At 38.8% G+C, this 26,740-nt stretch overlaps 1 protein-coding gene and 6 non-coding genes across 7 annotated transcripts in view; all 7 read right to left on the reverse strand.

Moving 5' to 3' along the window:
* Positions 1 to 24,987, reverse strand: part of LOC132856922 (A disintegrin and metalloproteinase with thrombospondin motifs 7) — a 76,044-nt gene extending 51,057 nt beyond the window's left edge. Inside the window, exons 1-8 of the mRNA XM_060886803.1 lie at positions 24,580 to 24,987; positions 23,385 to 23,752; positions 21,446 to 21,623; positions 21,097 to 21,281; positions 18,477 to 18,560; positions 17,535 to 17,659; positions 15,931 to 16,080; positions 3,751 to 3,894 (exon numbers count right to left, since the gene is read on the reverse strand). Of these exons, the coding sequence (XP_060742786.1) occupies positions 3,751 to 3,894; positions 15,931 to 16,080; positions 17,535 to 17,659; positions 18,477 to 18,560; positions 21,097 to 21,281; positions 21,446 to 21,623; positions 23,385 to 23,752; positions 24,580 to 24,688 (1,343 nt within the window). The 5' untranslated portion in view covers positions 24,689 to 24,987. The remainder of the gene's footprint in view (positions 1 to 3,750; positions 3,895 to 15,930; positions 16,081 to 17,534; positions 17,660 to 18,476; positions 18,561 to 21,096; positions 21,282 to 21,445; positions 21,624 to 23,384; positions 23,753 to 24,579) is intronic.
* Positions 5,728 to 5,820, reverse strand: trnai-uau (transfer RNA isoleucine (anticodon UAU)). The gene is given in 2 exon segments: positions 5,728 to 5,763; positions 5,783 to 5,820. It is a non-coding gene; the product is annotated as a tRNA-Ile (tRNA).
* On the reverse strand, positions 5,984 to 6,076 carry trnai-uau (transfer RNA isoleucine (anticodon UAU)). The gene is given in 2 exon segments: positions 5,984 to 6,019; positions 6,039 to 6,076. It is a non-coding gene; the product is annotated as a tRNA-Ile (tRNA).
* On the reverse strand, positions 8,064 to 8,156 carry trnai-uau (transfer RNA isoleucine (anticodon UAU)). The gene is given in 2 exon segments: positions 8,064 to 8,099; positions 8,119 to 8,156. It is a non-coding gene; the product is annotated as a tRNA-Ile (tRNA).
* trnai-uau (transfer RNA isoleucine (anticodon UAU)) lies at positions 8,291 to 8,383 on the reverse strand. Its single transcript is given in 2 exon segments — positions 8,291 to 8,326; positions 8,346 to 8,383. It is a non-coding gene; the product is annotated as a tRNA-Ile (tRNA).
* Positions 8,518 to 8,610, reverse strand: trnai-uau (transfer RNA isoleucine (anticodon UAU)). Its single transcript is given in 2 exon segments — positions 8,518 to 8,553; positions 8,573 to 8,610. It is a non-coding gene; the product is annotated as a tRNA-Ile (tRNA).
* trnai-uau (transfer RNA isoleucine (anticodon UAU)) lies at positions 8,763 to 8,855 on the reverse strand. Its single transcript is given in 2 exon segments — positions 8,763 to 8,798; positions 8,818 to 8,855. It is a non-coding gene; the product is annotated as a tRNA-Ile (tRNA).
* Positions 24,988 to 26,740: the final 1,753 nt, after the last annotated feature.

Consider the following 26,740-nt stretch of genomic DNA (forward strand, 5'->3'; position numbering starts at 1 on the left):
ATGGTTTGCAAGTCTAGCTCTCAAAACCCATAAACACAATAAATTGCTCCCAGTTGGTTATAATGAGAAAAGATTCTTACTTTATTTTTTTAAAATGAGAGTTAAGTTATTCAGAGTGCTTGGAGAATTAATGGAATCTTGGGGTTTTTTTTTACAACTGGAATTGGCAATACTAGGATTAAAGTAAGTAGTATAAATTGCAATAAATAAATAAATAAACTCACAACTAAGAAAAAAGAGAAAATAGAAAATAGTGAGAAATTCATATTAATACCATGAAGACTAAAACAGCTGGGAAATAAGATGGAAGGACTTTCCTGAGCTGAATGCTGATCAGATCATCTGGAAAGGCCATACGGTGCTGCAGCAAAGGCCAAATGCACATTTCAGAAGAAGAGCAAAAATCCGTCATGCTTATGAGACCAGTAAACAAGTGCATATTAAATCAATGTGTGAATGATTAGCCAAATTGTAAACAAGAGATTATGGAAATGGCTTTAAATTGACTTTGTAAGTCACTGTTTGTTGGATCAAGTCATGTCCAGACCCGTGGCAACGAACTGACTATTTTATTTAATCCCCAAGGCTCCATCATCCCTCCAGCACATTCCCTATCTAAAAAATCCCAGTGTCTATTGTATCTCTGATCACAAATATAGCCTCTTCTCTGCATTATCAGCAAGCTACAACAGCACATTGCAGTTCTTTCATTAGTGGAAGGAGGAAGGGAGGGAGGTTTCATCATGCAATGTCACACGGGAGGATGCGGCATAAAGCCAAAAGGCCTGGGAAAGCCTTCAGTCCTATCAAGAGTAACAGGGTTTGGATACCGTATCATACATAAACTGTCTTCAATCATCCATAGATAATCCGTGTTTGGCACACAAGTATTCACAGAAGTACAAATGCTTATTAAAGACACTAGGTCTTTACAGTAGGTTCCTTGGAAATTTGAAGGATGTGGAGTGAATGAATTCCAAAAAAATTGTAACTCACTGAAGAAAAAAAAACAGTTAAAATGCTGTGTCCCCTTATAGGGAAGTTGGAAGCTGCCTTCTCTCACAAGGATTGTTTAGGATCAAAATAATATAAATCATATAAATCATACGTCCCTCTTGATAAGGGTGTCTGCTAAATGAGGGAATATCTTTTGGAGGAAAGGCGATAGTATATTAGCAGAGACTAGTAAAATCTAAGCTAAAGAGAATCTGTTCTGTGGCTCAGTAAACATTTTTGGTGGAGGTGGGGAGGGGAGTAGTTGTTCTATAAATTTGTCAACCATAGTGTGCAGTTATAGAAACGTATATAAGCGCAAGAGGAAGTAATTCGATTTTGTAAATTAAGTCCATATGTCAATATTCATGTAAGGAAAGATTCATGTATTCAGAATCAGGTTACGCACATGCTTAAGCTGACTTGCTGGATGATGTTATGGTAAGTTCATGCCTATGAGACTGCCAGATGAGTGGAAGCTTCTACATGAGTAGAAGCCTGAGAAGCTTGTCTTCTCCTTATTCCAGCTTTTTAGCGGTTAGCAGAGCAGATCATTTGTCTACATAACTGATTTGGTACAGGTTTTACACTGACTCATTTTACCCATGGCTTGGGACCGGCACTGAGACTGCACCAAACCCCAGTTGCTGGGTTGAGTTGCCCAGAAATTAAACCCTGGTTGCTTCTAGCTTCCCAACGAGATCCTACTATCCCACTATCTGAAAAGCGCTTACGTCTGTAGTTGATTCTGAATTCTGAATATTGAATATTGATGTGTGAAATTTCAGTATTAAATCCTAAATATATGTGCGGAACTCTGAATACAACCCAAGATCAAGCTTCTTTTACATTTCACTTCCTTCAAGAACCAAACATTGTCATTTTTAGCCATTTATAGTTATATATAATAATGTTTAATAAATGAGCACATAAACAGAAACCAATGATTTGTATTGCATTTGTTTTTAATCCCTTTATTATTAGCCTTAGATTATACCGAACATCTGAAGTACACGACCTTGTGAATGTGCTGTTACTATGAAAATGATAATGTATTAATATGTAACAGTAAAAAAAAAGGGTTAAGTTTCAATGTAAAAAAAAAAGTACAATTTTGGTGATGGTGATTACGTAGGTATGAATTTAAACAAATTAGCATATCGTGACGTCACTGACCGGGTCTTTAACCCGTGCCTTCGGGTGCATCATTGCAAACCTCGTTTTGATGCAGGCTATATAGACTAGACGGGAGAAGGGATGGGAAAAGATCTGGGCACAGTTTTTCCAGAACTTCGTGCCAAGTTAAAGCGGTGTCGAGCTGTTTTAATGAATTTTTTAGATGTATTATGGTGCCCGAACCCGTATGACTTTGAACGGTGACCGCAAACATTTTGTTTACTGCAGCCGCAGCCATCATTACCAAGCACGAACCGTTGACTCTGACAGTGAATGAGAGGATGAGACAAAGCGAACGCACAGGTCATAGTGTGACATCTGTCAACCAATAGTGTAAACATAGATGACGTCACGGGTTTTTATTTAAAAGAAAGAACGTTTGTATGTAGGTCTAGGCAATTTATATATTTACAATACTTACTAAAATATAATTAATATTATTTTATTGCTTTTGTATTAGTTGTTTGAAGAGTAAAAAAAAATTGGTCGGTCTTAACGCAAATTTACAACCAGTAAGACGGTCGGACTTAAAGCAAAAAAAAAATACATTTGAGTCGGTCCTAAATTGACAGGGTCGGTCGGGTTACGGCAAACAAGAATATTTTTAAGGATGGCCTAATATTAACCTTGCAGTCAGAACTATTAGAGCTGCTATTACAGATAATACGTTAATCAACACCTTCTTAACAATCAGATTTGACAATTCAATTGTGCTGTGATGTAATGAATCATGCTCATGAATAGATGCTCAGTTACTGTCAGTTCTGATTGTACGATATTACACAAGCATTCACATGCTAATTTAGAAATAAACGGTTTAACAATATGAATCATTTCAGCTTCTCCTAAAAAAAATAAAAAACCATGGGAGAACTGGTGGGAGAACTGGTGGGAGAACTGGTCAGAGATCTGACCCTGCTGTAGCAAGAAAAAACAAACAGTGGCTTTGGTCATAATGATCCAGCTTGGTTCAGTCTCAGGCCACTGACTGCTGTGTAAAATACTCCCTCGGGTGTCTCACCTCCCTCCACCCTGACCTATACTGACCTACGCTTAATGTACTCCAGCTGTTGGAGCAACACTCACAGGAGAAACAACACAGTCATGCTGTTGCTTGGTGAGCCAATTATAAAGAATCATTTATAGATAAACTAGTAGACTGTTCTCACTCAGTAAATGTCACCCCTAAAACCAAACCAGTGGGTGACTCAGTGTAAACATACCCTAATCTGAGCATCTCAGGGTGATTGAGCGTAAAGAACATAAAGATATAAAACAGTGTGATGCCATGAAGTCCAAGAAACGTCATTTCGCTTTGAAGCTCCATCTAACTCAGATGAAGTCAGATGATTTACATCCTGTGTAGCATTCAATCTGAAACCTTGTAATCAGACCATCATGTCAAGTTTATTATATTTATTAGCCACGGCTGAGCTGAATAAGGGCACTTTACTTCATAGAAGAAAGCGGAAAATATGATTGATTGCTAAGAAAAAGAATTATATTTAGAGAGAGAGAGAGAGAGAGAGAGAGAGAGAGAGAGAGAGAGAGAGAGAGAGAGATGAGAAATCAGTTACTCACTCCAGAAAGCGCGTGATGTACTGGCGGCTGCACCGTGACCAGTTGGGTGAAGATGTTCCATACAGGAGCTGAGGAGACATGACAAATGGCCTTTTCCCAATCGGCTCACAGTCATTGCTGTTGCCATCGTGTTCAATCCCAAAGCTGCAGTACAGAGTGTGTGATGACAACATAACAGTGAATAAAGAAATCCTTATATGATTCCAGACACTTCTTCAAAACACTGTAAATAAGAATAACTTTAGGTTAGATGAATATGAAACCCTGACACTTGAGTCTCCTTCTAATTAATAACCTAATTAGGTTTAACGTGTGTGTTGGCTCAATTGTTCTGGGATTTTGTATTTACACAGCTTAAAAAATAACATGGATTTAGTGCAAATCCATGTTACAAGATAATACACATGTACATTTACAGCATTTAGCAGACACTCTTATCCAGAGTGACTTATATTTTTTATTTCAGTTTATACACCTGAGCAATTGAGGGTTAAGGGCCTTGCTCAGGGGCCCTGCAGGGGCAACTTGGTGGACCTGGGATTTGAACCAATGACCATCTGATCAGTAGTCGAACACCTTAACTACTGAGCTACCACATCCCCACACTGTTGCTTCAATAACCTCTGTAATATACGAAAATGTATTATTCCATATACAAAATACATTATGAAAATATGGTCCATACTGACAAACCAAGGTATGTTGTTTAGTCTGATATCTCTATTAAAAAAACATAATTCTGTCAATAAAGGAACTTAAAAGTAAATATAAAATGTGGAAATATCCAAGAGGGGTGGATACTTATGCAACAGACTGTAATGCCATGCTGAAGTTCTGGAGTTTAGCGCTTACTACATGTGCAAACATGCCTGAATGGATGAATAAGATCATGTCTATTCTTACCGTGGTTTATATTCTCATGATTATATGATTTAATATTTGGCTCATCGTGTCATTATTGCACAACTGGAAATGTAAGATCAAAGTTCTCTCCTATTTAGAAGATTTACAAGCTCTGTCCGTGTCTTTTATACACACAGCTGAAGTGTATATACAAGGCAGGGTGAACGTACTGCGGTAAAGGGCCATGGTTTAACTCATCGGCTGCAAAGATAAGGTTCATACTATGTCATGCAATGGTCACCTTTCCAGGAATCAGTATGGCTTCTCACAATGGTGAGAGTAAGCTTTAAATTAGTTATACAAGTATTTATTTTCGATCAAACAACATATAGACAGTGTAGATTTAACAAGCTACTGCTGTATAAGTACCACATGCTAATCGACTGCACCATTGGAGCCTGGAAGATGTGATTGTACCCACAACTATCTGACCAGAAACCAACAGCTTTAACTACTGACTTGTACAAGTGGCTCAAACTCACATTCAACACATGTTTAGAATTCCATCTAGACTGGAAGCTTTTCCTTGGTGTGAGTAAAGTGCTAGGCTGCTCTTTAAAGCTAATGCTCCAGGTGATACTGAAACTCACACCCTCAGTATTGTTTCACCTGCCACACACTAACCAATTGTGCAACTAGAACCTGGAATCTATGGTTGAACTTATAACCATCTGACCAGAAACCAACAGCTCTAACAACAGAGCAAGCACTCTGGCAATTCACAACACGCTTTGCATGCAACTATTAATAATTTCAGCTACACTGAATGTTATCCAGTGCTATGAGTGAAGTTTTAGGCCACTTTTAAAATTCATGCTCCAGGTGAGGTTTAAACTCATAACCTCAGCATTGCTTCACCTGTACTGCTGTATAACTACCATGCACTAACCAACTGTGCTACTGGAGCTTGAAACGAGATAAGCAAACCCACACCCATCTAATAATAAACCAGCAGAAAAAATGAATGCTGATAAATGTAGCAACTCTCAACATGATTTCCAACTATTTATAATTCCAGCTACACTAAAGTTAACCAATGTTTTGAGAGAAGTTCAACAGTACTCTTAAAGCTCATGCTCCAGGTGAGGCTCGAACTCACAACCTCGGCATCACTTCACCTGTACTGCTGTATAAGTACCGTGCGCTAACCGATTGCGCTACTGGAGCCTGAAAAGCATGAGCGAACCCACACCCATCTAATCATAATCCAGCAGTAAGCAAGGCCTGATAAATGTAGCAACTCACAACATGATTTCAAAGTATTTAAAGTTCCAGCTACACTGAAGTTAACCAACATTTTGAGAGAAGTTCAACAGTACTCTCAAACTCATGCTCCAGGTGAGGCTTGAACTCACAACCTCGGCATCACTTCACCTGTACTGCTGTATAAGTACCGCGCGCTAACCGATTGCGCCACTGGAGCCTGTAAAAGCCCACCCATCTAATCATAATCCAGCGGGAAGCAATGCTGATAAACGTATAAACTCACAGCATGATTTCATAGTATTTATAATTCCAGCTACACTAAAGTTAACCAATGTTTTAAGAGAAGTTTAACAGTACTCTTAAAGCTCATGTCCCAGGTGAAGCTTGAACTCACAACCTCAGCACTGCTTCACCTGTACTGCTGTTAAAGTACCACGCACTAACCAATTGTGCCACTGAAGCCTTGCACCAAAGCTTACTTTACATTATTAAGGCTTCAGGAAAGCACTAAATATAATAGCATGTCACTATTAATTCTACTTGACCTTAGTGCTGCATTTGACACTATAGATCACAACATTCTCCTAGATCGATTACAAAATTACACAGGTATTCAGGAACAGGCTTTAAGTTGGTTTAGATCCTACCTGTCTGATCAATACCATTTTGTAGAATTAAATGGTGAATCCTCCAGTTACTGATGGACACCCTTATGCTTGAACATGGTGTTCGTTATGGACAAACTGTGACTAGCACAGAAGTCCAATAACAGAACACCACTCGGGTTCAGGTCGGGGGGCCGTTCCTCCCAATCACGCCTCTCCAGGTGTCACTGTTGCTGCCAACGTGAGCGTTGAAGTCCCCGGTCGGAGCACTTTCCAGCACACCTTCCAGAGACGCCAAGAAGGTCAGGTACTCTACACTGCCATTTGGCCCATAAGCACAAATAACAATGAGAGACCTATCCCCGACCCGAAGGCACAGGGAAATGACCCACTCGTTCACCGGGGTGAACTCCAACACATGGTTGCTGAGCTGGGGGGCTACGAGCAAGCCCACACCAGCCCGCGGGGATGAGAATCAGCACCTCCAAGTCTGAGGCCATGGTTCTCAACCAGAAAAGGGTGGCTTGCTCCCTTCAGGTTGGTGGAGAGCTCCTGCCTCAAGTGGAGGAGTTTAAGTAGGGGTCTTGTTCACGAGTGAGGGAAGGATGGAGCGGGAGATCGACAGGCAGATCGGTGTATCTTCTGCAGTGATGCGGTCGATATACCGGTCCGTTGTGGTGAAGAAGGAGCTAAGCCGCAAGGCAAAGCTCTATATTTACCATTCAATCTACGTTCCCACCCTCACCTATGGTCATGAGCTTTGGGTCATGACCGAAAGGACAAGATCCCGGATACAGGCGGCCGAAATGAGTTTCCTCCGCAGGATGGCTGGGCGCTCCCTTAGAGATAGGGTGAGGAGCTCGGTCACTCGGTAGGAACTCAGAGTAGAGCCGCTGCTCCTCCACATCGAGAGGAGTCAGCTGAGGTGGCTCGGGCATATGTTTCGGATGCCTCCTGGACGCCTCCCTGGGGTGGATGGATGGAATCCTCCAGTTTATTGCCAGTTAATTATGGGGTCCCTCAAGGATCAGTTCTAGGACCTCTGCTTTTCTCAATATACATGCTTCCTTTAGGGAACATCGTTATAAGGCATGGGATTTGTTTCCATTGTTATGCTGACGATACCCAGTTATATATCTCATCAAAACCAGGTGAAATAGCTAAATTGTCTAATATAACTGACCGCTTTAAAGAGATAAAAGATTGGAGGACCTGTAATTTTCTGTTTTTAAACTCTGATAAGACAGAAGTTTTACTTATCAGTCCAAAAACAAGTACACAGAAGCTCTCACACTTCAACTTCCATTTAGAGGGATGTACTGTGGCTTCAAGCTCAACAGTAAAAGACCTGGGTGTAAGAACTCACAACCTCAGCATTTTTTCACCTGTACTGCTGTATAAGTACCACGTGCTAACCGGTTGCGCTACTGGAGTGTGAAACAGCACAAGCAAACCCACACCAATCTAATCATAATCCAGCAGGAAGCAAGGCCTGATAAATGTAGCAACTCACAACATGATTTCAGAGTATTTATAATTCTAGCTACACTAAAGGTAACCAATGTTTTGAGAGAAGTTCAACAGTACTCTTAAAACTCATGCTCCAGGTGAGGCTCGAACTCACAACCTCGGCATCGCTTCACCTGTACTGCTGTATAAGTACCGCGCGCTAACCGATTGCGCCACTGGAGCCTGAAAAAGCCTACCCATCTAAGCATAATCCAGCAGGAAGCAATGCTCAACATGATTTCAAAGTATTTATAATTCCAGCTACACTAAAGGTAACCAATGTTTTGAGAGAAGTTCAACAGTACTCTTAAAACTCATGCTCCAGGTGAGGCTCGAACTCACAACCTCGGCATTGCTTCACCTGTACTGCTGTATAAGTACCGCGCGCTAACCGATTGCGCCAATGGAGCCTGAAAAAGCCTACCCATCTAAGCATAATCCAGCAGGAAGCAATGCTCAACATGATTTCAAAGTATTTATAATTCCAGCTACACTAAAGGTAACCAATGTTTTGAGAGAGGTTCAACAGCACTCTTAAAACTCATGCTCCAGGTGAGGCTCGAACTCACAACCTCGGCATCGCTTCACCTGTACTGCTGTATAAGTACCGCGCGCTAACCGATTGCGCCACTGGAGCCTGAAAAGGCACACCCATCTAATCATAATCCAACAGGAAGCAATGCTGATAAACGTATAAACTCACAGCATGATTTCATAATATTTATAATTCCAGCTACACTAAAGGTAACCAATGTTTTGAGAGAGGTTCAACAGCACTCTTAAAACTCATGCTCCAGGTGAGGCTTGAACTCACAACCTCGGCATCGCTTCACCTGTACTGCTGTATAAGTACCGCGCGCTAACCAGTTGCGCTACTGGAGCGTCAAACAGCACAAGCAAACCCACACCCATCTAATCATAATCCAACAGGACGCAATGCTGATAAATATAGTAATTTCCCAGTTTAAATGTAGATTAAAAACTTATCGCTTTAGTCAGGCGTACACACAATACTTCCCATATTCTGAGATGAGGCCGATCCTGTGAGGATCCTGAGGCATCTAGAGGTTTACCAGCTCCAGTTGGACTCTGCTTCATGAAATATTCGGACATACGAAGAGGAGATGCCAACTCCATGAGGTCTTTGAGGACAACAACCTCCTCATCAATACAACATTTGTCAGACTGTATATTTATAATCACACCCTTCAATGTCACCCAAATGAGGATGGGTTCCCCTTTGAGTCTGGTTCCTCTCAAGGTTTCTTCCTTTACCATTCAAGGGGGTTTTTCCTTGCCACAGTCGCCTCAGACTTGCTCATTGGGGATAAATACAAATACATTTAAATATCTCTAATATTAATCTTGAATTTTTGCATTATATTAATCTTTATATTATTCTTTGTATTAACGTTTTGTTTTATGTTTATGTTCTGTAAAGCTGCTTTGAGACAATGTCATTTGTTAAAAGTGCTATACAAATAAATCTGAATTTAATTGAATAACAATTGTAAACTAGATTTGTAAAGTTCGTCGAGACAAACTTTGATGTTGGCTTTGACGGTGCAAGTATTCGCAAAGGCCGGTGCTTTTTGGAGGCGAGTGGACATAAGGGTTAGTGTTACTTTTGGAGGCAAGTGGACAGAAAGATTGTGAAAGCTACTGGACCGCTAGGGTGCCAATACTTTTGGAGGCGAGCGGACATGAGCATGTGACATGATCCGAATACCCATGAGGCAGTTCCCCTCATTGTGCTGAGTGTTTTGATATGTCACATGTCCATGTTGTGCAAATTTTTTATTTTCACGTGATGACACGTGACGACACGTGACGTGACGTGACCATAACACACGTGAGGCACTTCCCCTCATTGGGCTGAGTGTTTTGATATGTCACATGTCCGTGTTGTGCAAATTTTTTATTTTCACGTGATGACACGTGACGACACGTGACGTGACGTGACCATAACACACGTGAGGCACTTCCCTTCATTGGGCTGAGTGTTTTGATATATGACATGTCCATGTTGTGCTCATTTTTGATTTCGCTTATTTTGGGGGCGGGGCTACACGTGACGTCACGTGACGTGACCAAAATACACGTGGGGCAGTTCCCCTCATTGTGCTGAGTGTTTTGATATGTCACATGTCCATGTTGTGCAAATTTTTGATTTCGCTTATTTTGGGGGCGGGGCTACACGTGACGTCACGTGACGTTACCAAAATACACGTGGGGCAGTTCCCCTCATTGTGTTGAGTGTTTTGATATGTCACATGTCCATGTTGTGCAAATTTTTTATTTTCACGTGATGACACGTGACGACACGTGACGTGACGTGACCATAACACACGTGAGGCACTTCCCCTCATTGGGCTGAGTGTTTTGATATGTCACATGTCCATGTTGTGCAAATTTTTGATTTCACTTATTTTGGGGGCGGGGCTATACACGTGACGTCACGTGACGTGACCAAAATACACGTGGGGCAGTTCCCCTCATTGGGCTGAGTGTTTTGATATATGACATGTCCATATTGTGCTCATTTTTGATTTCGCTTATTCTGGGGGCGGGGCTACACGTGACGTCACCAGTATACCCGGTGGGGTGCCAATACTTTTGGCAAAAAGTGGCTACTAAGGGTTTGGACATTTCATGTCAATACTGCAGTCATTATGGGATTCTACTTATTATTATGTATAGAACACAGGAGAGAAGCCGTGCCTGAGCTCTGCGCACGCTGCGTGTGTGAAAGCTTAGAGGAATTTTAGGAATTCCCCATTCAAGTCTATGGGACGTTCCATCGTCGACTACGGGAAAACCGAAAGTTCCGTCGGAACGCCGAGTCCGGAACTTTGTCCGGAGTAACGTCCTAAAGATCCTGTCCGAGTTTGGTGTAAATCGCTCGAAAACTTGCCGAGTTATAAACCTCCAAAATTTATAATGGAAGTGGATACGAAAAAAGGCCACTTTGAGCTTCCGTACCGGGAATGCCGGAATTCCGATCGCTTAGAAAAGTAGTAGCAACAAACTTCAGACCAGGGTCTACGACATATCCGAATTTGGTGCATGTGGCTCGAAAGCCCTAGGACGAGTTACTCTTGATAAATTTGTGGCTAAGAATAATAATAATAATAATAATAATAATAATAATAAGCTTATAAAGGAAATCAGAATGTTGGCTTCTACAAAGCCAACATAAATATATACACTTACACATCGCTCACAACAGATGTACCTGAAGACATGAGCTTTCAGAAAAAGAAGGCTTTATTTGTCAAGTATACATTACAGCCCATTAAAAATCTATTTTTAATCCACATATCCCAACATGGGAAGTTGGGATCAGAGCACAGGTTCAGCCATGATACAGCATCAATGGAGCAGTGAGGGTTAAGGGACTTACTCGAAGGCCTATTAGTTGCAGCTTAAACCTTCTGATCAACAACCCAGAGGCTTAACCACTGAGCCACACATTGCCAGTTGTAAGCTAGCAAACAACTTTGCTCAATATTTGCAACTTAAATTGTACCTTGAGCATAGCACAAACCATTCTGATCAAGGAAATAAATAATATTTTGTATTCAAATTTATTTTATTATTATTTTTTTAAACCAATATCCATAACAGGTGCCAAATCTCCTTTTCCATATCAACAATGCAAGAAAAAATGTGATATTAGAGTAAGATCCTGAGAGGCTGTGCACTTAACTGCCTAAGAGCCCTCTAACTAAATCAAGACATAAACATCAATGCCAGTAACTATAACAGATGGAGGAAAAGAAAGGGGAAAAAAGAAAGGAAAAAAAGAAAAAAAAAGATGAAGGGGATGCATGTATTGACCAGTGTGGTGATATTTAATAAAATCTATGTATATGTAAAGATAAAGTGTGGAAGAAGTAAGAAGATCTCTCTATAAAAAAGATAAAAGTGAATAAAAGTAAGAGAAACAGTAACTATTGTTTGTTCGGAATAATTCGTTTTACTTTTGAGACTAACCAAAGAAGAGAAAACAGGACATGAAAAGAGATCTGAAAAAAAAAAACGAGGTCCCTGATTGGTGCACTCGTAAAGTGTTTGACACTGGGGTCAGGAGATCAGCGTTTCCGCCTCTGTTTATAAAGTTGTATGTGGCAGATTTATGTTGTGCTACAACATAGCAACCGTATACTCCCAGACTGTTTTGTAACACGAAGAGAACTAACTAAACGTCAGACAGATTTGAATGTATTTTGCTTTCAGAATGCAGCCATGATTATTATGTCGGCTTTGAAGAAGCCAACATACTGTTTTCCTATTTAAGCTTAGACAAAAAATTATCAAGAGTAACTCCTCCTAGGGCTTTCGAGCCTCATGAACCAAATTCGGATATGTTGTAGACCCTGGTCTGAAGTTTGTTGCTATGACTTTTCTAAGCGATCCGAGTTCCGGTACTTTCGGTACTGGGTCTCAAACTTACCTTTTTTCCCATAGACTCCCATTATAAACTTTGGAGGTTTATAACTTGGCAAGCTTTTAAACTATCTACACCAAACTCAGCCAGCTCCTTTAGGGTGATACTCTGAACAAACCTTTAAATTGGTGTACCGATTGGCCTTCCGGTTGTGCCACAGCCCCGCCCCCAATATATGCAAAATCAAAAAAACTTTTTACAACATGGACATGTGACATATCAAAACACCCAGAACAATGAGAGGAACTTCCTCACGGGTATTCTGATGATGTCACGTGATGTCACGTGAAAATAATACATTTGCACAACATGAGCATGTGACATATCAAAACAGCCCAAGGAGGGGAATTGCGTCACAGGCTTTTGGATGATGTTACATGCTCGTCTCCACTTGCCTCCAAATGATTTGTCACCCTAGCACTCCACTAGATTTCACAAGATTTATGTTCACTTGCCTCCAAAAGTAACACTGACACATATGTCCACTTGCCTCCAAAAAGCACCGGCCTTTGCAAATACTTGCCTTGTCAAAGCCAACATCAAAGTTTGTTGCGACGAACTTTACAAATCTAGTTACTATTGTATTTTTCCACATAGATGTAATAATTTTAATTATTAGTACACATTTTGCTTAAATTTAATCCAAAGCAAGTAAATAAACAGTATGTTAGAAAAAGAGGATTGTTATCAATGCATTAACCATTTGATGGAATTTATGTTAAATCTATAATGAATTAATAATTTACGCTGATGCTCATACTTATAAAAGTTTCCTGGTTACAGAATTCCACTCGACAATATACAGCTATAGAAGGTAAAAGATTTATAATCCCTCTATCTGGTGTCACCCAGATGAAAGATGTGTTCCCTTTTGAGTCTGGTTCCTATCGAGGTTTCTTCCACATGTGGTATCGTTTTTTTTCCTTGCCACCATTGTTTCTGGCTTGCTTGTTAGGTATTAAACTAAATTTTAATACTCCTGTAAAGCTGCTTTGTGATAACTCTCTTGTTAATGCCTTTACTAGTCATAGTTCTGTAAAGTACTGAAGAGGGAAGTAAATCTTTGCTTGTAGCTCAGCTATTGTTTTTGTCTGGACGTGAATGCAGTTGTAAGCTACTTTTACAAACCACACCGCGAGGTGAGGCTTGAACACACCTTCCAGGTGGGTATAAACCCACAACCATCTAACCAAAAACCAACGGTTTAACTGCTGAGTGAGAACTTCCAAGATGTTCTAGGACACTCTTAAAACACATACTGAAGGTGAGACTTGAACTCACAACCTCAGCATTGCTTCACCTGTACTGTTGTATAATTTCTGCATGCTAATCAATCACACCACTAAAGCTTTGAAATAAAGCTTACTCTCCAACATGGAGTCAGATGATATGGCTCACCACAATGTTAAGTTACTCTTACCACCCAAAAGTTGATTACTTTCAAATAAACCTATGTCTTTCCAATAAAAGTGGTTTTATACAACAGTAAATTATAAGTTATTACTTATTAGTAATTTATAAGCTTTAAAATCATCTCCTTATAGAAAATGTCACTATATTAGCAAACACATCAACAAATTCTCTATACAGCTTATCCTTCAGGAGACTAGGGGAACAGAATATACCATGGACAGGATGCAAGTCTATCACAGGGCACAGTTACCCCATACTCAAACACAAAGAACAATTTAGATATACCAATCAGCCTACAATGCCTGTTTTTTTGCTGGGGTAACCCTGAAGATTAACTGTTATGTTGATGAAAATACGAATTGTAATTTACATGATGTTTTTGAACGAAATACAGAACCCCGTGTTAATTATATATGTATGTGGTGTTACCAAAAACACTTATCAAAGGTATTACAAAGAAATAAATAACACATGAGCCTCCAAACTTCCTTGCAACACATAATCAAACATGACAGAATTCCACTAATAAATAACACGTTTAAATTCACACCGGTGTCACTTTAAGAAGCTTCGCATGGAGGTTTCACAGATGTGCTGCGATTCTCTGCGACCTCATTTGTGTACTGGGAGAGGTGCCACTGCTTTTGACAGTAAAACACTGGCACGGCTCCTCATTATCATACAGATGGAAAATCTGAGATTCATTAAGGTCCCTTGCTATTACCCTTGCTATTACCCATTCATTAAGGTCCCTTGCTATGTTTACGAAGCTTAATCAGAGTGCTATGCCAAATACACCAACTACTGTAATTTCGGTGTACACAAATGAGAATAATCAAGGCAGGATAATCACATATCACAAACTTCATAGAAACCTCTCTAGGCTTGTTATGTTACACTTCACTGTAATTTTGTTAAACCTGTTACAGCTAAATAGAACGTTAAAGAACCTACGAGAGTTAATATATTAGAACATAGCCATTAATAATATGAACAAATTTTAAAATTGCTTACGCAACATGCTGAATTTTTTAAAAGATGTTGATTTTTTTTTTATTATGTGCTGTTCTTATATGCAAGAATTATAGGAACACTATAATAATACTGTATATATACTGCATTGAGATATGGTCCACTGTCATTCAGGAAGTAGCCATTACAAGATAGTAAAACAGGACCATGGTAAGATGCACATGGTCAGCATGTGATACTGATACTGAAATTGGCAAGTGATGATTGAATAGTGTGAACAGGTCAAGTGTATGCCAGGAAAACATTCCCCACACAAATTAACCTCCACCTCCACCAGCTTGAACTGATGCCACAAGGCAGCATGGAGCCATAGAATCATGCTGTTGGCACCAAATTCTGGCTCTACCATCTGTGTGCCTCAGCTGAAATCAAGATTCATCAGACCAGGCTGTGTTTTTCCAGTCTTCATTTAAACACTTTTGGTGAGCCTCTATCCACTCTAGCCTCACCTTCAGTTCTTTGCTGACAGAAGAAGAATATGACAAATATATGCAGACTTCTGCTGTTGTAGCCCATCCGCATCAAGGCTCAATATGTTGCACATCCTGAGATGCATTTCGGCTAACCATAATTGAGTAGATATCTGAGTTACTTTACCCCTTCTGTCAGCTTGAACCAGTTTAGCCATTCTTTGTTGACATATCAACAAGGTCTGTAAAACTAACCCTCAATGGAGGTCAATGGAGCACCATTCAAGAGCCTTTTTTGTACAAAAATCCCAGGAGATCAGCAGCTGTAGAAATACTCAAACCAGCCAATCTGGAGCCAGCTATCATGTCATGGTAAAATTGGAATTTTCCCATTACCATTCTTTCCCATTAGATAATTATATGATAGAGTACATGTAGAGGTGTTACTAATAAAGTGCTCAGAGAGTGTTAGTATATTACTATTATCAGTCTTGCTGAAGTTCAGAGACTGAATTTAACATCCATTTGTATTCAAAATAAACCAAATTCATAATTTATGAGCATCTTACTGTAACTTAAACAGATGATTAATGATTAAATGATTTTATTAATGATTAAACCTGAGCATTAGCAGTGTTGATGGAGGACTTACTTATGTCCCAGCTCATGCGCTACGGTGAAGGCCAGTGGCAGACCAGTATCCTCGTTGATACTGCAGCTGCGATGAGGCTGACACATTCCCGCCACATGGGAGAGCCCCAGCGTCTCACATGGTTTGTTGGTGGAAGCGCAAATGTCTTTCCTATGCCAAAGAGAAATGTTACTAATGCCTATATTAAGCACAGAAACCTCTCTCAATGCACATCTAGCCTTATAGCCTTATGTTTCATTCCCCCAAACACTAAAGAGTTTGGCGTTCTCTTTATTCCTTATTGCTGTGCAGACCAAGTGCAACAACCTACATTCAGAAAACAGCTGAAGCACTTTGTTGGAAGAAAAATTCTTAAATTTGAAAATTGCAATAGTTTAATAGATGCTACCCATCTATTACGAGAGATGCAAGGACAGAACACAGCAATGGTCAGCTTCTTTCAAACCTTTTGTCAAGCACATAAACATGAGAAGCAACACAATAAACTTTGTTAGAAGGATAATTTTCTTCCACAATTTAGTTTCCCTTAGTCTGACATAGCTAACTAGCTACCAGCTACCTAGTTTGCCATACATTATTTAGTTTCCAGGCAAGCAAAACATGGGACTGGGCAGCACATATGATATGTCCACCCCTTTCACTGTCAACACAAAAGTTGAAAGACCTGAGTGTTCCCTTGGAGAATTATTGATTTATAACTCATTCTAGCTTTATCCAATGTTAAAGTATAAATATGTCTTAAAGCAATTTAAATACATATGCTTTACATGGACTAACATTATTTTCTGCATTAGGTGCCATTGGCAGGAACAAATTATGAATTTATGAATTTTAATGAAATATATCTGCATATTTAGTAGAGCGCTTATTTAATCTATGACATATAAGTTCACTTAAATAAAAAAGAATCAACTACAACTGCAGCATATCGTCGCTGTCGGGCGGAAACCTCGTATGTCCAAATTTGGTCAATTTCATATTTTTTCACATATCGATGCTATTGGTCAGTCCCCACGTGGGTCTGTTACCAATCTAAAGTCTTGAAAATAGCTTGAGCGCAAATCTCTTAACTCCATTGGACACTTCAACTGTCCACCTCTTCCTCACTCCGCGGGAGAGCTTCGCGGCATATTTCTCCTTAAGAAGAGTCGCAACGAATCAACACGTCTTCTGAGGTAAATGTCTTCAAAACACTGGGCTCAAAGAAAAAAAATCTTGACCCCCGCTAGTTCTGGTACTTGTCTGAGGACAGGAATTTAGCGCAAGACAATCCACTGCAACGCGGACTAAACCCTGTGCACTGCAGATAAGGTACGGCGTTTTTTTAATTTCCTGAAAAATAACGGTTTTGGAGATACGAGGTTTCCGCCCGACAGTGACGATATGTTGGTAACTTATTGAAATCTGGTCTTTTGTAAATATTAAAATTCTTCTATTTAATAGTTGAAACAAGGTTATTAAAGTGTTGTTCATGCTGGTTATTTTAGACTTTTCTTACTTAGAATTACTTTCTTAATATTACTAATTGTGATTATTTATGTTTAGGTTAATGTGTAAACGATCTCCGTTATAATGAAACTATATCTATATATTTATATAATCACCTTGTAAGTAGAACAGCCACATCATGATGGACTGGATGTTCATCTCCCTTTATATTCAAGTGCTTTTGCCATTTGCAGAAGCTGCTGAGGCTGTTGTCTGCATGGTGAGTTATTTTCAAGTCTTCCTGATTGCAACATAACAAGAAATGCAAAAAACAATATCAATCCATCGATTAAAGTAGTTATAGTGTTCTTTTAAAATAGAAACTTAACAAAACATGGGATACATATAACCTAGACCTAAACAACCACAATACTTACAACATTAGAATGCAGCAAAAAAATACATATATACATATATATAACTGAGGCAAGTGAGGCCTGCAGTTCATTGGATGTTGGGCAAACATTTTTTCACACATGGCCATATATATATATGTATATATATATATATATATATATATATATATATATATATATATATATATATATATATATATATATATATATATATATATCCTTCAATTCCTGTCTGGCTCTGTGTTTGCTGGCTGGCTCACCTCATCTTGTTCTAGCAGAATGAGACATACAACCATGACATTGCCGACACTGGCATGTAAAAAAATGTTGTTGTTTTAATTGTAATGATTACAGCAAATGCACTAATGATCCGTACTGGTAGCTCCTTTATTTACTGTCTGGCTCTTTATTTACTGGCTGGCTCTCCTCACATTGTTGTGGTAGAAAAAGAAATACATGTACAATTTTAATGGCAGTAAATTTTAGAAATTGTAGAAACGTCTATTTTGTTCTTTCAACTATACCTACTACTGTAAATCCACTACAGGTTAATATACTTATTTTCTGGCTGGCTCTCTATTTAATGGCTGACTCGACTTACATTACTATAGTAGAAAGAAATGAACAACAGTATTAATTTTAGTAGAATTTAGAAACACAATTTTTGTATTATTAATATACTCACATTTCTGGCTGGCTTACCTCATCTTGTTCTAGCAGAATAAGACGCACAATCACAATATTGATAGCATTTCCAATGCTTGGATCCCGAAACAGCCCTGCAACCTGAAAAAAAAAAGTATACACTTTCATACACTTTGGCTGGAACCTTTTAACACTTCTGGAATAAAGTATGCTGCATAAGACTAACATACTTAAACCCCATAATAACAGGTACAAAATAATAAAATTTGTTCCTAACAATGAAGTACTAATAAAAGCACTTCTCAGAAAGTGAAGAAAATGGTAGCTCAGTGGTTACGGTGACTACTGATTATAAAGTTGTGAGAACCATTAAGCTCAGAACTATTAACCCTCAGTTGCTCAGTTGTAGAAAAAAGTAAGTCACTCTGGATAAGCGCATCTGCCAAATGCTATAAGTGTAAGGAAAAAAAGTAATGTAAATGAGTGTCTAAGATGGAGGATGGCTGTTGTTCACCCGATCCCTGAAGAGCCGCTTTCACAATCAAAGCTTCATTTGCATTGTGTTAGTAAACACTGTCTGAAAGCATTGCTATTTAAACTAATTTATGGTTAAGGAACTTAAAAGCATACTCATGAGAGTATCTCTTAATGGACCAAACACCACAAGCTCATTAAATGTGTAATTTGGTTGAAAGACATAGAAATCAATAAAGGTTAAAGAGGCATGTGGCTGCTGCTGGTCGATAACAGACTGACGTCGGCAGGAGGCTGAGTCTAAATTCAGGTCAAGTCACTAAAAAATGAGTACAATTGGGAAGACATGGTTGAGGTTATGCTGTCAGGAAACAGCAGCATTTTAATTGTAATCGTTTCCTATTGATTCTGCAGCTTGGACATTATAGTCTCAAGCTTTTCACCAGAAAATGAATGAATATTAAATTCTCTGGAAATAAGAAACAGATGCATACTTACAGTATTAGACAAACAAAAAAGTCATTGCGTTGTACCGTCTACTGAATTCCTATTACCTAGCAGCAGGATTTTCTTTGCTGTTGTGTCTGTCACTTTGTTCTGTTACTCCAAGATATAAAGCTCTCATTCATTCTTGCTTGTCCCTACATTCCAAGCTGCAAATAAAGGAGGCTTTTCCACAAAAAAAAAAGTATCCCATAGCAGGGCAAAAGCATTAGAGAAAAAAACGGAGAAAAAAGACAACTTGGCTTTGGTTTTTATTTTCTCTTCAGCCTCAGCTACCTTGAAAATATTCAACTTTTATTTTTGGTTAAAATGGAGTCATTTTTCAAGTGCTGTCTGTGAAATGAATGCATGTTAGTCAGACCCATGCAAGGTTCTGAGGTACAAAGAAAGGTGGGTCGTTTTAAAAAGCTGCTTTATGAGAAACTGCGAAAACAAAATGTTTCCTCTTTACAACAGGTCCGTCCAAGACAACCAAGTGTCTGCAATGGAAAGGGCTTTGTTTCATGAGGTCTTTTCCTTTAACACGGCTGTCAGCAGCAGTACCAGCTCAGCCGGTCGATGTGTATTTTGGAAAAAGTGTCTAAGGGCCTGCAGCTGTATTACAATGAGGTCAGCTGACTTGGAACCAGTTCAATAGAAGGAAAGATGTCTCAGAGCAGTTCACAGATTTCTGTTGTTAGTAACAAGAGGAAACTACATGATTTGGTACATGAAAGTCAACAAACTGCACTTTGGATAGTTAAAAAACATGGTGTAGAAACTGAGCTCCATGTGGAAATTTTTTTTTATATATTATTTATATAGTTATATATTTATTATGTATATATATATATATATATATATATATATATATATACATAATAAATATATATATATAGAGAGAGAGAGAGAGAGAGAGAGAGAGAGAGAGAGAGAGAGAGTTCAATCAAATAAGGGTGCAAGAGAGGCATTTGGCAACTTGCTATTCTTGTGTTCATTCTCACTCACTCATTTTCTACCGCTTATCCGAACTACCTCGGGTCACGGGGAGCCTGTGCCTATTTCAGGCGTCATCGGGTATCAAGGCAGGATACACCCTGGACGGAGTGCCAACCCATCGCAGGGCATGCACACACACACACACACACACACACACACACACACACACACACACACACTCTCACACTACAGACTACAGACTACAGACTACAAACAATTTTCCAGAGATGCCAATCAACCTATCATGCATGTCTTTGTACCGGGGGAGGAAACCGGAGTACCCGGAGGAAACCCCCGAGGCACGGGGAGAACATGCAAACTCCACACACACAAGGCGGAGGCGGGAATCGAACCCCCAACCCTGGAGGTGTGAGGCAAACGTGCTAACCACTAAGCCACCGTGCCCCCCTATTCTTGTGTTGTAAGTAGAAATATATTAAATTATAGCTGCTACTATACTGAAATTTGCCTAATCCTATGGTGTCTACCTGGTGGGGCTTTTCTTTTTTTCTTCTCAGCTGTCTGGTCACAATGGCACTCAGCTTTAAGTCAGCTTCACTTTGTCATTTAATTTTTGCACTTGACTTTTTTGCAAGTGGAACACTGCAGTCTAAAAGTCTGTCAAATATGTACAGTTATAAAACTAGGAAAAAAACTGTAAAATTAAAAAAAGGAGATCTGAAGTCTGAATCACTTGTAATGAGCACAAAGATATACTCACAATGTTCATGACAGCTAGAACGTAGCTCTCCACTCCATCCTTGCCGTAGTACTCCACCATTTTTGGGTCGGCAACCACAAGAGTTTCCACCCATTTCTCCCTGCTGATGGAGCGCTGTCTCCTCCGATGATGGCGTTTCTCCCAGCGCTCTCGCTGTCTCACGACTTGTCTCTCTCTACCATGATCTGCCAAAGTAAACGTCTCAGTCAGAATCTCTCAGCTTTCAATCGTTACATTTTTATTAAGGATTACATTATACACTTGGATTGGTGTCACTTTACAAATCCCAACCATTTGGTTGTAACTGATAAATATAGAAAGCTACTATAAAGCAATCCTGGTCTTTCACCTTTGACTCCACAGGTCCCGTTGAATGTTTTTCCTTCAAATAAAGGCTGAACCCTCTGGCTGTTGTGCTCATTAGTATGTCGCTTGTAGATGACATGAGCCTGTGGATCTTCTGATCTGTGGGTCTGCTCCAGCGGCCTGATGAAGAATTCCTCCTCGGAGAGTTTAAACAGCCCTGTCTACAGAAAACGCAGAAGTCAGCCCAAACTGACACTAATTACAAGCCTCAACAAATCCAAAGCATAGCTTTCCTACATGGACTTTCCCTCAGGCTATATAAAGGACTCGAGGAGGAAAAAGTTTGTTTGTAGCATTGTTTCTGTTTTGAGCTCCTTCAAAAAAACCCAGACAAGAAGTTAAATAATTACACATTGTACTCAAATTGGCAACCCAAAACCTGCTACACTGTCTGTGTTTTTAATAGAGTTATTTAGTTATTTTTATTTGTTTGCTTTTTATTAAAAAGGGACAGTGCACATTAATAAGTTGTTCTGATACAGAATAGAACTAAAATAAATGGAAACTGGAAAGCTCTTCTTAGAGTGGACTTTATTCTGACTCTAAATGACTCTTTATTAACAAGGCATTAGTAGAGTCATCTAGTTAATCCTAAAACAAATAGTAAATGCTAGAATCAGCTACAGAGCAAATATACACTGTCTGGCAAAATGACTCTAAATGAGTGCTTTATTAAAGGCTGGTGTACTTAGAGGATAAAACCCTTAAGCTTATAAAGAAAGGACTTCAGTGGCACTAGGATTAACTCTAAAACATAAATATGTGGTGTTTAACTAAGGTGTAGAATTAGACTGATCACGACTTGGTTGTTCCACTGGAATAAAACATTTAGTCATTTTGTTAATTGAACAAATTTCACGATTCGTTCTCAATTTAATTAACATAATTCTCAATAGACTTACAGCTATTAAGGGGTTAAATAAAGAAATGAGTATTTCAAATGAGATGATTTAGTTAAAATTCCAATCATATTAATCCAGTCATAAATATTCTTCATACTTTGGCTTTGGCCCACTTCTTAAGTGTCCATAAATGTTAATCCTAGCTATTTAAAAACCTTTCCTCCCTGTAGTGCATATCACAGTAGTGTACGTAGGTAACAAATAAAAGATAAATTGAATTGGTGGTTAATTTTTATCCTTTTCTAATTACATATCATGTCATGGAATATCTTAGAAATAAGATAGTTCCTGTTCTCACTTTATTTTATAGCATCAATGAAACCACACTAGTCTCTCTTATTCTGTCCCTTAGGTGGTTTTCATACCTTGCAGGTTTACTCTAATCAGAATCTAGTGCCCTCACAGCATTAGTCTGGGTTCAGTCTCACTTGATATCAAAACCGGGTGTGTTCATCTAAGGTTATTACAAACGCACATGGAGACCACAACAATGAAGGCACTTCAGCTCTTCTTTATCCCACAACGACCCTAGAAACAAGTGTAGATGTGAAACGATTGGCACTGAATCTGAGGCTACCTGTAGGTAGAAGTAGGACTGTGCCAAGATTCCTGTGGTGCACTTCCAATTCCACATGTTTCAGGTCAAAATTTTTTTAAGCAAACCATGCCCCCTTTAAAATGAGGAACAATGAGAAACAAGCAAAACGTTCTCTTTAGTTATGACTTCACCTCTGACACTGGCACTGGAGACTCATAGAAAAGAGATTCCCACTTTACACCTTTTGACCAATCAGAATAGAGAATTCAAGAGCACTGTGGTTTAGACACCGATAACCAGTTATTAAAATAAGGGTTTATAGTTACTATTAAGGAAAGGAGCTGCCTAGTGTCCTAGAAATAAGAAACAGTCCCACAAAGTCAAAATGTAACTAGAGAATATATTTAAGTGAATTCATCACTGTAAATGCTCCTCCACTATTAAAAAAGATTACCCTATCAGATTTAATCCAGCTAGCATACCAAGCCATCGCAGGTGCTCACAGCTGCTTGACCTTTGGCAGCTGACTCACTCCAAACCTCGCCAAGGAAGTAGCACAGAGAATTGCCAGGAGAATGTAACGTGGAGCCCCGAAGTCCACCTGCGCGCCGTTCTGTGAGAAAACCAGGAGCTAGAAGATATGGATTCAGGGTGAGGTTGAAAAGCAAGTCCTCGCCATTGTATTGTAGATGGTAGAAAACATTGGGCAGGCTTTCAACGTTGTCCCCCGTCTGCCTCCGGCGGAGTCGACTCATACGGTAGGATACGAGGTTTGAGATAAAACCGCCATCTGAATCCACTCTCTGTGGATGAACAATCTCGTACCGGACATTCCCCTCGTGAGAGCTACCTGCAGAAGACAACCAGATGGTTATGATTTGCTATTATTTAACTGTTTGAATAAATGAGTACTGCATGCATGCTTCATTTTAAAAAGACAAACAAATGACCACAGTACTGTTTAGAGCTAGGCCTAAAAAATGTGTTTTTCCGAAGACTTAGTCAGAAACGTCCATTGTCTATAAAACTCTTTCAACTGAGAGCATTGTTCCAATTTTGACCCAGATGTCATGAACAGAGGATAAGGAAATTTTCTCCCCAAAACTGGCCAGAGTGTGGCAATCTAAGCCATTGGAGAGGAAACAGCACAGACAAATGCAAGTTTCATTGAAAAAAAAATCACTTAACTTAAAATATATTTAACTTTGATAAGTTGGCTGTTGTAAACAAAACAAAAAAAAAGACAAAACTATTTATTTCAAGACTATTAATTCATACCAACAAGAAAAGACAAATATAGCCACATTGTCTAATTGTGATCCATAGAAAACCTTTTAAAATCATTTCCTTCCTTTCTGAATATGATATAAATATCACTAAAAAAAAGGAAACGTCTTTATTTATAGATTATACACTAACAATGGGGGAAGGAGGTTTTATGTGCTAATTTGTGCACTCAGTTAAAGCATGGAGCATCATCTTAAAGATCTCACAACTTATTGACTCATCCAAAATACATTTTTGCAGTGTGATTTTTTTGTGCATTACATAGTCTGTAAAGGAAAGAAAGAAAGAAAGAAAGAAAGAAAGAAAGAAAGAAAGAAAGAAAGAAAGAAAGAAAGAAAGAAAGACTGGCTCCATGCAGAACCACGTTCATTCAAGGATACTCCAACTCACCTGTACTTTCATTCAGTACATTAGTTTCTGCAATCTCAACAAGGGTCAGAAGTACAGCTGCGAGTAAAAAGGCCAAACCAAACGCGCAAAATCCGCGCTTGGAGCGCATCCTCAAATCTGAGCAAACTCCTGCACCTAAGCCGTCTTCCTCAAACACGGAGGGTCATTTTACACGCCTTTTGTTGTGCATTAAAGCCGTTTGCACTGACCGGGGACGCACCGGCGGCTGGTTGAAGCCATGGCGCAGGGCGCAGAGCTTTTACACCGACACTTTGCAGCACTCATCAGCGCGAGCCATCCCGAGGAACCCGAGCCAGCACTGGAGCCAGAGCAACGGCGGTCCTGGCTCAAGGACTGGGGCAGAGGTTGCCAGACTTGATCCACAAAATTTCCAAACCAGTAGCAAGTTTAAACCCTCCCAGATCCACTACGAACCATCCTTATCTGCAACTTTGCCAAAATTCACTCCAGTTCCAAGTAGATCTTTGTCCCAGCCCTGTAAGGGTTGCCAGATTGACATGATTTAAAATACATAATTTCAACCTCATTCCTGCTGTATGATCATTAATTTAAATCACTGTATAGTTTACAGTATAGGTATGTATTATTGCATAATGTGATGTCCATTGTTTATTAAAATGATTACATAAAAAATAAATAAATAAATAAATAAATAAAATAGATATGTGTGTGTGTGTGTGTGTGTGTGTGTGTGTATTGTTCCAAACACAGCACTGCAAATATGATGAATGAAAAACCATTTAAAGTAAAAACAATAATAAGGAACAAATGAAATATTCAAACAAAATAAATTAAATGAATAAATATATTATTATATTTAAAACAGTCTAAAAATGTAATTGAGTAGAGAATAAATAACATTAATATAGCAAAATAAACATTATAGTACTTTTTGTTTTACTTTTTTTCACATCTTCAAATGAACATAAATGGATCTGAATGGGAGAAAAGTAACTGTGCAAGCTTTAGTTATAGCACTAATGCTGATGAAGTGTTGAAATAATTCCTCATACCACCTAAAAATGACCATCAGGCTGTCAGCTACTTTGCATTGTGAACGATTAGAGCTCAAGAAAATAAGATAGTAATCAAGAGGCTAATAGCTAATACTAGCAGGCTAGCAAGATACTATCTAGCTAGTTAATCACTAATATTTTCCCCTTATATTTTTCCATTTCCTAAGCAAGCAGAAAAATGGACTAAATCCAATTCATTCTGCCCAAGAACTGAAATGGTTCTAACAGCCTACTCTAATTTATACAAATGTGTTTTCATTGTGAAAAAAACACATGTGGGAATTACATTATATCTAGAAGCTCCATTATGCCTGAATGAAAAGTCTGCACTATTTATAGTAGTGTTTATTATTTAGTGTTAAATACAAATACACACTTTATTTTGCTAATTTGTTGGTGTTCCTTAGAAATCAATATGTTTTAATAACTGGGTCTGTGCATTGTATAAGCTATAGATATTAAAAACACATTTCCCTTCCTTTAATTATACGCTTTATAACACATAGTTATAAATCTTATAACTAAGGATATATTTAGCCAAGCATTAAATAATTCAAAATATCTGTTTTATTACTGACTTAAAAATGGTGGCACTAAAAAGATAACATGAGATCAGATGTCTAGTAAAAAGTATTTTTTTCCCCTTTGTGAACTAAGTGCAATATGTTATATATTTTTTTTTTTATCATTTTTATTTTTAAATATTGTTCCATTCCTATGTAATGTGAATGGCATTGCAAAATTTGTTAACATAAAGAAATTAACAACCAGACATAGCCTAGCCTTAAAAGCCTTAAATATATTACAAAGAATAACTTATATACTTAACGAACACACAGCTTTCCCCCATGTTAGAAATTCCAACCTATAACATTGTTCTCCCATTAAATATGAAACCAAGACTATTATGGGATAGAATCCAATCTGGCAACACAATCTGACTACTGCTTCTGCTCTCAGTTCATGATCAAACTTTTCTTCCTCATGATACTTTGCTCAAGTACCGCCTCTTGGCTGGTGTGTGTGGGAGGACCGTGGCCGAAAGAGACAAAGAAATCTAGACACACATGATAAACCTCCCTTTGTAGTGCCATTCATCCTCAAGAATCCTGGGGATCAAATGC

This window comes from Tachysurus vachellii, chromosome 1 (genome assembly GCF_030014155.1).
Source record: "Tachysurus vachellii isolate PV-2020 chromosome 1, HZAU_Pvac_v1, whole genome shotgun sequence".
NCBI lineage: Eukaryota > Metazoa > Chordata > Actinopteri > Siluriformes > Bagridae > Tachysurus > Tachysurus vachellii.